This window comes from Rousettus aegyptiacus, unplaced genomic scaffold (assembly GCF_014176215.1).
Source record: "Rousettus aegyptiacus isolate mRouAeg1 unplaced genomic scaffold, mRouAeg1.p scaffold_m13_p_3, whole genome shotgun sequence".
Taxonomy (NCBI): domain Eukaryota; kingdom Metazoa; phylum Chordata; class Mammalia; order Chiroptera; family Pteropodidae; genus Rousettus; species Rousettus aegyptiacus.
The window spans coordinates 148,082,112-148,097,996 of NW_023416306.1; the positions used below are offsets into that span (position 1 = coordinate 148,082,112).

Genomic DNA, 15,885 nt, shown 5'->3' on the forward strand with positions numbered 1-15,885 from the left:
GCATACACCGAGATAATTTGGAAAAGCAGCTTTAGTGTTCATCTGCATTTGAATTGTTAATTTTAATTAACTCTTTTATGCATTGGTCTTACTCAATAGCAAGCTTTTCTCTCTGCCTTGTCGTCTTTCTGCCCGATTCAAGTGATAACCTCCAAATTTACCTTCATAATTCCTGAATAACCTTTTAGTTGTTGCTTTCAGCAGCTCTATGGGCAGTTGGCATATTAAAAAAAAATATGGATTTTCTATTCTTCAAAGCAGTTTTGAACCTAGATTAATAGGTGATCCATCCATCTTACTTAAATTGGAATCAATTATTCAACTTTTAAAGGTGGCGGGAGTGGGTACCTTAAATAATGGCTATTTGTTCACCTGAATTTCTAAAAATGGTTTCATGCTAGAAACACATTCTAATTATTACACCATCTTGGAATTACATGGAATCTTGAGATATCATCCACCTTCTTCTTCCCTGTTCTTTGAGGCACCCTGTGGCATTCGAGATCCCCTGGTGGGTTAGAAACTCGGAAAATGGTACAATGAATGTGAGGGGGTGAAAAGAAGTGAAGGATGAGGAAATTCTTAACTGTGCTGAAAGAATTTGGAAGATATTCACACTATTCCATAATCCCCTCATCTTACCGTCATTACTTAGGTGAAAGGACAAAATTTCCTTTCTTTGTTTCCAACATTGGGTGGAAGGGAAGTAGGGAGGGAACAAAGTGGCATGATTTTTTTTAGTTTCTTTTTTTCGGTCTTTGGGTGCCAAAGCCTTATTGATGGTCAATTTAGGTTTTCATGAGCAAAAATAGGAATAATAATTATTACCACTTATTGAGCATAAGAATTATGCTAAGCAATTTAAATACATTGTTTTATTTAATCTATACAACTCTAAGAATTTCTCTAAAAGTTAATACATGTCAAACACTTAAAAATAGTGCCTGAAATATAATAAGAGCTCAATAAATGTTAATACCCATTTTGGAGATAAGAGAATTGTATCTTGTAATCGCATTGATAGAATTAGAATCTATGGCTTTTAAACTCTAAAGCCCATGCTCTGAACTACAGTGTGTATCTCTCTCCTTCCAGAATTCCGCTTCCTTTATAAAAACTGTCTCTTGTATTCTCTTACATATGCATTCTAGGATCACACTTGTTTTTTTAATTCTCTTCTGACTTGTTCCAGTTTGTGAGTCCTATATCCTCCCCACCCCACCCGCATTTATCCCTAGAGAAGTTCATTCTTAGAAATTATCAAAGTCTGGACCAAATTTATTTAGTGAGAATGTAGAATTTTATTCACAAGATCTTAAAAGGACCAGTAAGATAATTACATGAAAGGATCCGTTTAGGCTCTTTTTGCATGGTAGGGGGTGGACCAAATAACCTTTGGATCACTTCCACTTGTATAATTCACCATTTCAGCAGGACAGCAACATTTCAGGTCAAAGTTCAACTTTTTTTTTATTATTAAATTCTTTTATCGTAGCCAGGAAACTAGAGAAAATGAATTCTTCACAGTATGCTTGTGCATGCAACTTGAAACGGTTTGCACACTAAATGAAATTAAATGAAAGACAGCTGTTTGGGAAAGAGCTGTCAGAAACTGATTGGGTCTATTAGAGGAGAATAGAAGCTAGGAATAAGTTTTCAGAAACAAGATATAAGTGGCGTAAAAAGCAAGCAAATTTACATACACAAAAGCTCTCATGTGGTTGTGCTGTTGCATGTCTCTTCAGTTCATCCATCTTAAAATTATTATTTGCTCTTGGTGAGTAGGTGTCTGCTTTCAAGGCTTCTTTTCACATATCAAATGTTCAGCAGTTTTTTCTTTTCTGAGAAGTAAACGTAGCACGGCCCCGCCACAGTGCCATGCTAAGTGCTTTGGTTTTCGTTAAACTGCAGATCCAGTAATGTTCACCAAATCACTTCCTTTACCCAGCACCTCTTCGTTCCTGCCAAAATACAAAAGGTTGCCAGAGGAGCCACCAGCTTCTCCTGAAATGGCTGCCAGTAAGAAGGAGCAATTACCTCTCATTCACATTCACACTCAAAGCAGATGGTCACCTGCAGGGATAAGCATTACAATGTCAGTAAGCTTTCGATTTGTGATTGTACTTTGTACTTTCCAGGCAGTCCAGTTATGTTACCTGTGTGATGCTCCTCCCTGCTCCCCAAGACCTCCCTGCGCGGTGTTTGAGCACACGTTCCTAAAACCCTGCTGGCCTCTGCAAAGCTTCACTCTGCCATCTCCTGCTAGGTGGTAGCTGGTATGTAGTAGGATCTCTGCCTTACCTTCCTGCAGCAGATACAGTGTTACACATGGAACTGCCTTTAAAGGATTGTTTTTTAAGTTCTTTGGGGTTTTACTATTGAAGCACAACCTATCCACAGCATAACTTTATATGGGAAATTCCATTAGCATTCAAAGTTAGGAATGCTAGTATAATGTTGCATTCTTACAGCTTTAGTCTCTGGAGCCTCTGCTTACATTGAATATTTACATTATCGACCCCATTTAACAATGGTCTTCCATAATTCATTGAGGCCCAATCTCGGCTGCCTTTCTTGGAGATTTTGCTTGCTATCCCTTCAGTGCCTTCTTTGTTTTTCTGATTCAAAATACAAGTCTTTGGCCTCTCCCATGGCGGAGATTAAGGAATGACATGATTCAAGTATGACCATCTACAGCCCTCCCTCCTCATCTACCTACCTCATCACAGTGTATATTGGATTGCTGCTCTTAGAGTACCTGAACCCAGGTCTTCAGGAGATGTTGAACTAAAGGTGTTATTTGAGGACCTGTTGTACGTGAATGAGCTAATGACCTTCCAGTGATCACTTTATAGCTCCTACACTCCACAACGTAAATGGGGCAATCACCAGGTCAGAGGCACCTGCAAGGTTCTCCAACTTTAAAAGGACGCGTATGGAGCAGAAGTCATTATTGAAAATAAGGTTTAAATTTACAAGTGGTTTTGTTGATGAAAATACTTCTCAATTCTGTAAATTCTTGTGGTTAACTCCTCTGCTTTCTTCCTTTCTTCCTTTTCCTTCCAGTTAGGCTCCAAAGTAGGTACCAAAAGTATTTCTCTTTATAATCAGGAAGTTCTTGAGCACTCATTCTGAGGCTAGAAGGAACAGAGCCTGTGGAAATTAGGAAAAATCTACTTATTTGCTCTGCATCACATAAAAAGTTAAATCGTCGGATTTGTCCCATTGTCACTTAGTTGGAGGAGATTTAACAATTGTGTAACTTCCTTTCTTTTCTTATTCATTCAGAAAACATTTATTGAGTACCTGCAGTAGGACTGATGTCAGAAAAATTGGTAAACTGTGTTCTCTGCTCTTGAGAGCTTATGGTTTGGTGCGTTGTGGTGAGGAAAATATTTTTCTGGGTGTTGATATGAGGGTTACCTGCTCTTATTGGCAGTTACGCCAAAAATAGGCCTTAATAATATATTTCTCTTCATTTGGGCAATATGTTTTTTCTCTTCACAAAATATAATCAGCCCTTTTGTCTGCCTCATCTCAAATGAGATGACAAAATGTGCGTAGGGATACATCCTGACACGGCCACAAACATGATTCTTCATGCAGATAGTCTTTCTGAATTCTTGGCAAATTAAAGTTTTTAATGTTGTGAGTCTTAGCCATAGTAATTTGGATTTAATTATCATGTGATCAAGCTGGGTTGATTGTTTTTAGTGCAGCCATAGGAAATCAAAGCTGACAGCTGGGCGGCAGCTGTGTCCCAGCTGTTCTGTTGCGCTGTATTCAGAGGCACAAGTGGTGGTGGCTCTCCAGGCTCCCTAACTCCTGAAGATGGTCTTCCTTGGTTATCCAAGGCAGAACCTGCCCGATGGCTTTGAAGCCAGTGTAAGTAACACCCAGGAAGTGAGACTTCAGTAAAATGGTATTGAGAATACAGTGCATGTTTAGTGGACATGTCATCGTCATTTTCTTCTTTACAAATTCAATCAACTCGCTGCATAGGAAGTATTTACTTTATATAAATAGGCAATAGTTTTCCCTAAATTACAGATATGCTCTTAAGGTTGGCTGTCTTAAAGTTCTCTGAACTCTCATAAGATTTTGACCTATGATATCTAATTTTTTATTACATTGAAAATTTCATTAAGTTTATTGGGGTGATGTTTGTTATAATTTTTGTCTGAAAATATTTTATAGTTCCTATTGGATAAAATAGCACACTTATGTTTAAAATATATTCAGTCAGTTTACTGATTTTATTAATTCTCACTAGAATTTGTATTACTTTTAGCTCTCTTGGCGGAAAACTGTTATTTTAAAAAAATTTTATTTTCAATTAGAGTTGATGTTCAATATTATTTTATTAGTTTCAGGTGTACGGCATAGTGGTTAGACATTTATATAATTTATGAAGTGATCCGCTCGATTGGTCTCGTACCCACCTGGCACTACACATAGTTATGACAGTATTATTGACTATATTCCCTATGCTGTACTTCACATTCCCGTGACTTTTGTAACTGCAATTTGTGTGTTTTAATCCCTTCACCTCTTCCACCCAGCACCCCAATTCCCCTTCATTCTGGCAATCACCAGTTTGTTCTCTGTATCTATGAGTTTGCTTTCATTTTGTTTATTTGTTTATTTTGTTCTTTAGATTCCACCTATAAGTGAAATCACATGGTATTTATTTTTCTCTGACTTATTTCACTTAGCATAATATCCCCAAGACCCATCCATGTCATTGAAAATGGTAAGATTTCATTTTTTATGGCTGAGTAATTTTTTATTGACTACATATACCGCGTCTTTATCCAGTCATCTACTGATGGGCACTTACGTTGCTTCCATAACTTGGCTATTGTAAATAGTGAACCTAGGGATGTGTATATCTTTTCCATTTAGTGTTTTGGTTTTCTTTGGCTAAATACTCAGAAGTGGAATTGCTGGGACATAGGTAGTTTTATTTTTAATTTTTTGAGGAAACTCCAAACTCGAAAAACTATTATTTGTAACTTAGGTTAATCAATATTGCCTCTATTGTGAATGATAGTATAATGAAAAGTGGAATATAATTTTTGCAATACATAACAAATGGGTAGCTAATATCCATAATATATTAAGAATTGCGCAAATCAGTTAAAGAAAACCTATAAGAAAAGTAGGTATGAGTTTTAAACAGGTAGTTCATAGATGAAGAACTACAGTTTGCCAACAATATCCTCGATAATACTTAAAGAAATACAGATTTCTAATATTTTACAGAAAGGTTCTTCCTAATCCATTAAACTGTCAACAGAAAGGCGGGACACTCAGTGAGACTGGTGCCAGTAAGGTAAGGTTCCTTTAGCTGGGCATTGCTAGAACTTCCCTTGGGAAATAGTTCTCACTCATACAGTATGAACTACTTTTTGTTGAAGCCTTTTTCACATGTAGCACATTCATATGGATTCCTGCAGCATGGAGTCTCTACTTTACAATTAGATCTGATTCCTGCGAGAAGGATTTATTACCTTGGAAAAAAACAGCTTTTCTGTCATATGTAAATGCTCTGATGCATACTAGAACTGATATCTGGCTGTCAGGGTAACTGGATGAAGCCCCTTAGCACAGTCGCTGCATCGATAGGAGCATTCTGAGATTTCTTTGCATTTGACCTGCTAGTGAAGGCCTCTCCACAATTAGTTCATATCTAGGTTTTTCTCCTGTATGAATTAAATGATGCAGCTGAAGATGTGATTTCCTAGCAAAAGATTTCCCACAGATACTATATCTATGAGGCTTTTCTGCAGTATGAATATTCTGATGAGTAATCACCTCTGACTTCTGTCTGAAGGCCTGCTAACATGCATTACAAAGCATTTCTCTCCAGTAACAATTTTCTGCTCTGAAAGTCTTAGTCTTTTGCTGAAGGTTTTCCCACATTCAGTACATATATAGTTTTTCTCCTGTGTGTACTCTCTGATCCCTAGGAGTTGGGGACCCAGCTTGTTTTACTATTTATCCTAAATATTTGTGGTTGTCGTTAGCGACAGCTGTCTAATCCTGAGATAATAAAGGCGTCAGCATCACTGAACAACATACTTTGCACAAAATCATATTTTTTTGTTTTATATTTGAATCTATTAAGGTGGAGTTGGACTGTTTTCTGTTATATAATAGAAGTTGTTCCAAGTTACAATATTGGAAAGCCATTTGTTTTGTACTGACCCATTTATGCAGATTGCATACTGGCCTGCCATAATATTAATCCTTCAGTTATACAATCTGAGTATAAAACAATTGAATGGGAAGTTATTTTTTTTATCTGCTATCTTAGTGTAATAGTTACTCTTTCAGTTGAAGCTTTTGTCATCATACAACATTTTGTCTTTAAATTTGTACAGATATATTTTATAATATATCAGTATGTTAAAGTTGTCACATTAAGAGTGTTTTCTTAATCTTGTTACTGTTATATGTGTTTCTTATTATCAAAATCTGAGCTAAATATTAACTCGTATTTCATTGTCATAGGATTAATGTATAAGTAGAAATACTGGTATTTCCCTAAGTCTACCACAATATCCTTTTAATAAGACACCAACTGATTCGCCAGTTATTATTATTTACATATCATTTTAGTAAGTACTATTTATTGAGTGCTTACAATATACAGATATGTGCAGAATATTTCATGTACTGTCTTATTTAATCATCAGTGATTTTAGTATAAGAGACTGTTTTCAAGTGGGTGATTGTTTCAGACTGGCTAAGTAGAGCACGGGTAGCAGTGATTTGAAGTGATTCCTTGAGAAAATCTATAAAACTAGAGCAACAGAGGCTGGATTATTCAAATCTTGTCCATATATAAGATTTCTTTTAGCCTTCATAGGATTCCACCCTTCGAATAGTGAGAAAATTGGTCGTCTGTTTAAGCAGAGAAATTGAGAGTCATGAGATTATATCGTGAACTTTTAATTTTTACTGTCTAACTCTGTTATTACATTGCTGTTACAGTTTCTAACTGGAAATGCTGAGTGAATGTGCTTAACTATTACTATGGTGCATTTTATACATTCACAGGCTTAGAGCATCTGTGCTACTGCTTGGTTTTTGGTTAGTTGTGTTTGTTCCTGGTTCTGTGTCCTGTTGAATTGGACCATGCATATATAAAGAAATGTCTGTAAAGCCACAGCAAGTAAAGTTGGAATTTCTTCCTTGGGGAAATCTGAAGTGGAGAGTTATAAGCGAATATTAAGGTTCAAAGTGGGCAACATAATGAGCACAGTCAAGGAATTAGTAGGTATTTATGCAACACTTCATGTGTGCAAAATGTTTTACAGCCATATTCATTAATTTACATAACCCCTGGAAGGTAACAATGTTATTACATCTGTTTTATAAGCAAGACAGGCAAAAAAAAAAAAAAAATAGCCAAATTAAGTGGCAAAAAGGAAGAGAAATTAAGACATTGATTCTAAGGCTTGGACCTATAACATGTGCCATGTCGCTTCAGTAAGGAAATAAAGAAATAAAATGCTTCTGTTTTTTTGTAGACTTGGGTATAGTGCCTATTTGGGTAATTGTTCATAAACATTTATATAATTTTATTATATTTTCTTTTACTTTTTGGTTATATGGCTCAAAGGCCTTCCAACACAAATTCCAGTGAGTGGATGTCTGAGCTTAATAATTGATGAATAAGTTCCAGATTAGTGAATATGTCCAGTGGATGCTTATTATTGACCTAAACAGAATACACTAGGAGACAAACCTTGTTGACCACACACTGACTGTAGGCAGCTCTCTCTTTGTTACTATTTTTCTTTGTAGTTTTCTTTTCTCTTCACAGAATAGCAAGTTTATGTTAAAGAGTAATAAATTTGCTCATAACCTCAAAAAGATAAAATGAGAAAAATCTTCTGTAACAGAAGAGATTAAAAAAATCACTCAGACTCTTGCATTAGAAAGCAGGAAACATGATAAATTATTGCATTCAATTAACTTTTTGTTTACTCACTGAGTGTACAGAAACTGCTCTAACATGCTGAGGTGTGACTGTAAGGTGATAGTGATTTTTAAAAATAAGTATACCATAAGGTACACTATTCAAATGAGTGCTGTTCTTCATCATAGCTATCTTTACACTAATCCAGTGATGCTGTCACTGCAAAAAATGGTTTAGAACTTGTCCTTTTGAACTTGTTCTTTAGAAGCCATTTATCGATAATAGTAAAAGAAAACAGTCTCATTTACTGAAAGTCGCACTGTGTTTTTTTAATCAACATCTCTTTCGAAGAAATTCATTACCCAGGTAGATTATTGACCTTTTCTCCAGCCTTCGTTCTGCATTAATTTTTCTTTTCTTTTTTTGTTTTCGAAACCAGTTCTATACTTATATGATAAAGATTTGTTATCAATGAGAATATTTATTTTTATCTTTTTATTTTGAAATAATTCAGACTCCCAAAGAAGTTACAAAAATAGTAGAGTTCCCATGTTGCCTTCACCCAATTTCCCCTAATTTTAACATCTAACTTAAGCATAGTACATTTACCAAAATCAGGAAATTAACATCAATATAATACTATTTGCTAATCTACAGACATTATTTAAGTTTCTCCGGTTTTCCCCACTAATATATATTTTCTGCGTCAGGATACAATCCAGGATCCCACACTGTATTTAATGGTTGCATCTCCTTAGTCCTTTCTATTCTATGACAGTACCCAGTGAGAACTTTTAAAAGAAACTTGGCCCACACAAAAGAAGAGCCATAGACTCTGAATATAATTCCAAAATATCCCTGTCTCTGTCACTCTTTTCTCAATTCTTTAATTTATTTGAGTTGTTGTGGGCCTACCATGTGCCAAATTTGTGCTAATTGCTGCAAGATAAGGAAGAGTAAGATATGCATGGGCACAAAGGAGCTCACGGTGCGTGATGGCAACAGGCCTGCCCATAACCGTGGTGCAGGTATATCTTGAGCTCTGTGGATTTTTTCATGATGCTCAGAGTCTCTTGCATCTCTGCCTTCTTTTCCATTTCTTCTGCTATCACCTTAGTTCAGATTCTCATTACCTCACGCCTTCTCTATTGTAATAGTTTCCTAACTGGTCACTTTAGGTATAATTGCCCTCCCCTTTTCAATTCACCTAAAATACCTCTTTATGTTTATTATCTCTCTATTCAGTAACTCTTTGTAGCTCTCCCCGTGTTTAATTTCTTTATAACTTTCCAATTTCTTATCTTAGCAATTCTGTTGTTTCTATTTATCACTGTGACTAATAGCTTCTAAATTGGTTGACCCATATCTGCTTTTGTACCCTCATGTTATATAGGCAGAGTGATCTTTTCAAAATGCAAATCTGATCACACCACGCTTCTATTTAACCCTGTCAGTGGCTTTCCATTGTTCTTAGGATACCACCCAAATCTTTAGCAAGACCTATTAGGCTTCATATGATCAGACCATAATGTTATTGCCTCAGAAGGTTTTTTGGAAGGGTAAGCTCAGTTAGAACTTATGGAATACTTAGAAGAGTGCCTAGAATGAGGTAAGCACTTAATAAAAATATGTTATTATTTAACTAAGAGTTTTAATCAAGAATAAATGGTAAATTTCATTAAATACTTTTTATCATGTATAGATGAAATACATGAAATAATGTATAGATGAAATAATATAATTTTTCTCTTTTGATGTTTAGAATGATAAATTTTCTTAACAGATTTCCTAATATTGAACTATTCTTGAATTTCTAGTATGATACCCATTTGGGGTTATGGTGATTATTTTTTCCAGGGTGCTATGGGATTCTTTTGGCTAATATTTTATTTAAAATTTGTATCCATAATGATCATGGTTTATCTGTAATATTTTTATGCTAATTCCTCATTCTCTGGGCCTTGTTAGATATATCCCATTTATAGCAATTTTTGCTACTATAAGTAACTATTTGTGGATTTATTCCTGCCAGAATGTAAATACCACAAAGGCAAGAATCCAGTCTGTTTTAATCACCTCTATATCCTTAGCACCCAGCACAATTCTGAGACCACAGTACTCAAAACTATATATTTATTGAATGAGTGAATAAATTAATTGGTAATGATTAAAGAGAAAAAGTTTATTATTGTGTGTTGCTACCATAGATTTTGGCTTCTTCTAGTACAATAAGGGGCTGTGTCAATACCATACAAGTGCTTTAAAGTTAACCAATTCCACGCAGGAAAATTTTAAACAAACAGTAGCTCTTTTTCCTGTTTCTTCCAGACTTATAAATATTGAGATTTAATAAAGCAGTAATTTTTTAGCAGAAATTATGGTATTGTTTCTTAACCACAGCACTTCCAATTAGGTTGTACAGTTGACCCTTGAACTACATGTGTTTGAATTGCACAGGTTTAATCCTGTGCAGATTTTTTCAATAAAAAATGTAATGTAGTTTTCGGACTTTTGATTTTTAACAGTTGTTTCCCTCTAGCTTACTTTGTTGTATCAATACATAAAACATACAAAATATATGTTAATAGACTATGTTATCAGTAATGCTTCCAGTCCATGGTAGTTAAGTTTTGGGGGAATCAAAAGTTATACATGGATTTTCGACTATGTAGAGCGTTGGTGTCACTAACCACATGTTGTTCAAGTGTCAACTATAATTCTTATTTAAATAAGAAACAAACACTGCATTTACAGAAATAAATGGGGCAGAAGGCTGAAAATATAACCCTTTCCTACTTGTTCTCGAGACTGACCATTTAGAACTTCTAGACTTTTCGGGTTTTTTTTACCACTTACTCTTAAAAGGAAAAATTTAATTCTTAGGGATAACCTACCACTGGCATAGTTCATATAGAAGAGGGGAAGACTTGATTGGCCCAGAGAGGCCAACATTTTGCTTAAAAGGGGAACAGCAAACACATTTTCATGAAGTTATTATGACAGTGATTACTTCTGCTACTATTTAATATTGGTATAGAGATACTAGCCAAAGCAGTCTTATGAGAACATAAATTACAAGAAAAAACATCGGGAAGGAGGAGCATTGACCAAGCTTTCTAGCTAATATGATTGTATATCTGGAAAACGTAAGTGACTCAACCAAAAAGCTTATATAAGAGAATTCATAATGACAAATTCTTAGAAAGAAGAGTATTGAGGTTAAACTAGTCTCATTTAAAAATAAAAATATTAAACTATAATTTGAAGGTTACGATTCTGATACAGAGAAATAGAAAAGACTGGGACATTCAAAAATAAATGTGGGATGCACATAAAATAAATATACTTTAAATGTCCATCAATAGGGGACCAATTGAATATATAACAGTGTACTATGAAATATGCCATGTAGCTTCTTAGGAGAATGAGGAAGTTCTGCAGTGGAGATGGAACATCACCCAATATGCATTGTTAAATAAAGCCAAGTGAAAACAGTGCATCTACCATGCTGCCAGTTGTAAAAATCACACACACACACACACACACACATACACACGCACACACAAGCACACACACACACACGCAAGAACACACGCACACATGCATAGCTTATCTTTATAAGATTGTTTCTAGGGGGAATTGGTGCCTGGGAAATAGGGAAAAGAGATATTTTCTTTTCACTGCAAATCTCTTTATATTTGTATCATGTTTAGGCTTTTCCTGTTCCATAAAAATAAAATTAATCAGCCTTCCAAGCCCCACCTCCCTTCCGTAGGGTGATGGGTTAAAGAAGTACAAATTAGTAGTTGATATTTGGGCACAGGGAGCATGGCAGAGGGAATGCAGTTAGCATTAATATGATGGCTAAGTAGAGGGCCAGGGTAGGGAGGGAGCAACTGGGGGGATCATTTTATGAACATTGCAGATGTCTAACCAATGTACTGTATACTTGAAACTAATTTAAATAAATTTATTTAAGAAAATAATAAAAATAAAGTAACATCCAAAAAATGAAAATAAAATTAATCATATAAATGCTAGGAACCTAGTCTTTTAAAAAGTCAGATGATATCAATTCATGGTTGCATTTTAGAAATTTTATTGAAGACTTTTGTACACAGAAAACTGCATGGAATTTCATTTATTTATCTTAGAAGGATGAAAAGCCTGGTTGGCCCTGCTATGATTTGACTGTTTCTACATCATTTTTGATGCTCTGGCTCCCTTGGGCTCTGATTAATGGTCCATAGGTCAGAGACCTATGATGTGTCATTTAAATCATCTAGCAAATAGATGTTTGAGGGTAGAACTCTTTCCTCATTAAAAAAAATTGATATTATGATGGTGGCACATTGTGTGATAAGCACATACAAAGATTGGAGCCATCATTTTGCAAAGTCCTAATTTAGAAGGAGGGAATGAAAACTTATAATCCCATCCAGTAGTGCAAGTCAAGCCTCATTTTCCATCCCTTCCACTGGGCTACTGGGTTACCCTGAGTAAACATTTCATCCAATTTTAACCTCAAGCCTTTGCATTCTTAATGGAGGAGCAGTCATTACCTTTCTTATTCAGAGGGTGGCAAATTCATGAGACTGGGTAATTTCAAGCTTCTAGCAAGATAAAAAGGACTTCAATATACAAGACAGGGCAATTTTGCACTTAGTTCATGTGACATCTCTGTTCTTTGAGGCTATACAAGATAGTTTTTCTCTAAGGTAAAACAATGTACTAGCTCCTTGCTGTTACTGAGTTTACTTCACAAATTGTTTTTGTTCATTTTGAGTAGTAAATAGGTCTTCCAAGTTACTTATAAAAAGAAGAAAGATTTTCTTACTGTCATTTCAATAAGGTGAAGGTTCATTTGAAAGAGATTAGGTAACTTTCTCAAGGTCTCATGACGAACAAGTGACAAGGTGAAAATTTCCCACATAATGTCATATTGGATGAGAAATGTGTCCTTATTTAAAATATTACATCAGTGAGTCATAGGCTTTATGGAGCACTCACGCCAGCAGTAACATTAATGGGCCCTATACTGAGCACACAGCAAAGTGGTCTGAACAGTGGATAGGGCTCTAGGATTCGTTTATACAGCATTCAAAACAAAATTAGTTTAGAGTTGAGCAAGTGGAACTGCAGAATTTAGGAGGGTGAGAAATGAATTGTCTCTGTTCACTTCTTTTTTTATCCTCTCATTTTCTTTAGTTGATGTTCTTCTCAGATGCCAGAGACCAGTCGTGGCTGCCAGATGACTGGGCTCTGCTGGCTCATCAAGAGGTTATGGCAGTGCTTGTTTCCATGAGAGCTGGAAGAAAGATGCAATGGAAAAAGCACATGCAGGCGTTTTTAAGTAGCTGGCTGTGTGATTCTCAGGGCCCTGTGTTACTCCAAATGTGAACTTAGTCTGATAACTCTGAGAACTGGAGCTTCATGAGTACAAATTATAGAGCATGTAAGCTGAGCTTAATGTGAGCGGTGGCAGAGCACTTGGGTTAATGAGTACACACCCAGGTTTGTAGGGATAATCTGCGCAATTTGACTTTGGTCAATTTGATTGCCAGGAGGATTGGATATGCCTGGGAAAAGACACCATTGCCTCATTCCTGGAGCTATTGTAGCCATTTAGATATGTAAGAGATGTGTTTTTTAAAGGTAAATCTCTCTCTTTTTTTGGTAATCAGACAGTTGGTCTTAAATATTATATAATCTGCCATGGAATTTCAGAGTAGGCTCTGTTCTTAGAACTGTGGTCCATCAGTGCCCATTCTGGTCATGTCATTTAGCAGTGTAATAAATAAAATGAGGCACAAAGGTCCCATAGGGTCACATAAAAACAGTGTCTATAAAGTTATTACTGAATTGGTACTTGTGAAATCAAAGCAAGATGTCCCCGTATCTGACCGTAACGATGAAAGCTCTAGTTCAGCCTGGTGTTTTCCCATGGCTTCTCTGGTGCTAGATCTGACATGAATCACTTGGCTGCAATAATTGTAATGGATTGGAGATTGAATTATATATATCTTTGTCTTATAGCCATGCAGTTTCTTTGGGTTGATGATAATGTTGTTGTTCTTTTTTCCCTACTCCATAGCACCAAAAAAAAAAAAAAAAAAAAAAAATCATTCTTTTTTTTTTTTTATCAGTTTTTAAATATTCATACTTAGCTCTAATTTGTGTGGCCTAGTTTTCTGATCACTTTCATTACATTGGTTCTCTTGTTGTTCATATTATTTTTCCGAAGGAGGCATTTAGTTCTTATATATGTCAAAAAAAAAAAAAAAAAAAACTTACACTCAGCAGCTGCAAAAATTACTTTCCTTTCTTATAGATTATTCTATATTCAAGTCTTCTAGTGCTAAATCACTGTCAGCAAAGATTAGAAGCAGCAGTCAGAAGTATTCTCCTTTGAACAAGGACATAAAACTATATCTCGCCTCCCCCAAGCCCCACCCTATGGGCTTTATATTGTGAAACCTCTGATTAGTATGAGAGTGCTGGTGGACTGAAGAAGAGACTGTGCAAGGACTTGCTTTTTACTTCCTTCATGCCTAAACTGCCGCATCTGGTCCATGCCCAGAAGTGCACAGCTTGTTTTCCAATCAAAATGGATTCTTCTGCAATTCGACCTTTTTTGGAAATTAGGTATACCTTCCAACGTATATGTTTTGAGGCCCTTGGGTATTTGAACCATTTCCTAGTCTACTTTCCCAGACATAAAAGATACCATGTGTGAACTATGTGGAATGAGAATGTCAAGGTGTTTGGGTGGATTCTTTCTGCAGAAAATATATTTGCTTATGGCTGTTTCTCTGTAAAGACTTTGAAGTAAGTAAGGAGAAGTCTAAAATCACCTCTTCAGGGCTGAAATCGTTTATGTCTGCTGGTGTAAATAGAAACTTCCAGAGTGTAAGCCAGCGAGCCACCTCAAACACCGCCTCCTTTGTGAAGCCTTCGTGAAAAGAAAGTAGTCCTCCCGTGCTCTGCTTTTCCCGAGGACTTTCCACTTCCTTAAAAGTGCTCGTATCGTATCTCAGTCTGCCCCGTTATATTTTTCCTTTTTTTTTTTTTTTTTCTCTCCATCCACCACTGAAATCAGAGTAGGGCTTTGTCTTACTGGTTTGTGTGTTCCCTCAACTGCTACACCCAGACCCTTGAACGTAGTCATATGTCAAGCACCCACCTGGTTTCCTCCACTAAGAAGGTCTGTTCCCTCCCTGGTCTCTGCTAGGATTATGTGCTCTTAAAGCACTATTCACACACTATTCCAAAGATTTGTTTACATAGCTGTTTCTCCTATTAGACTGTAAATTTCGTGGGGACGCAACTATGCCCTCCATCTGTATTTCCCCAGGGCCCAGCATAGTGCTGAGACACAGAGAGTACTCATTAAATTTCTGTTGAATGAATGTTGGACTTATTCTGTGAACAGTGACCCTGAGTTATGTGAATGGAAAAGATAGGGGCCCATTTTCTAAAGTTAGCTTGACTGTGTAATAATAAGGCATAAATAACATTTGCACATTATAATGCATTTACACACTATAATGCTTTTTATCCTCAGAGAACCATAAGTACCAAAGGAGTATTCTGCTTCATTATGTTCATATCCTTGTGACAGGAAGGATATTTTGCTTTTAACTTTAAAACCCAGAGATAGCAATCTATCATCTCTTAGAAAATTACATACAATTGACCATTATGTTTTTTTTTTCCCTCTGTAACCTGATTTAGACTTGAATTTTTGAATTTTCATTGTACCTGTTGATAGAATTACCTGTTAGTTTGTATCCCCTAGGAATGTAAGCTCCCTGAGCGCAGGCACCATGCCTCTTTTCCCCAGGCTCCTTGGTAAATGATCAATATGTATTGAATTGAATGTAAAAAATGAATGTATGATCCAATTAGAAAAACCTATACAAATTCTTTATCTTCAGAGTGAAAGTTCTTTTTGC

General features: G+C 35.9%; 1 protein-coding gene across 7 annotated transcripts in view; it reads left to right on the plus strand.

Annotated features, from left to right (window-relative positions):
• The window catches only part of RAD51B (RAD51 paralog B), a 556,279-nt gene that overhangs the window by 170,217 nt on the left and 370,177 nt on the right, over window positions 1–15,885 (plus strand). The window contains exon 8 of one of the 7 annotated variants that reach the window (XM_036238437.1): window positions 2,139–2,276. The exons of the other annotated variants lie outside the window; for them this stretch is intronic. Coding sequence (XP_036094330.1) covers window positions 2,139–2,273 — 135 coding nt within the window. The 3' untranslated portion in view covers window positions 2,274–2,276. The remainder of the gene's footprint in view (window positions 1–2,138; window positions 2,277–15,885) is intronic. 7 annotated transcript variants of the gene reach the window in all.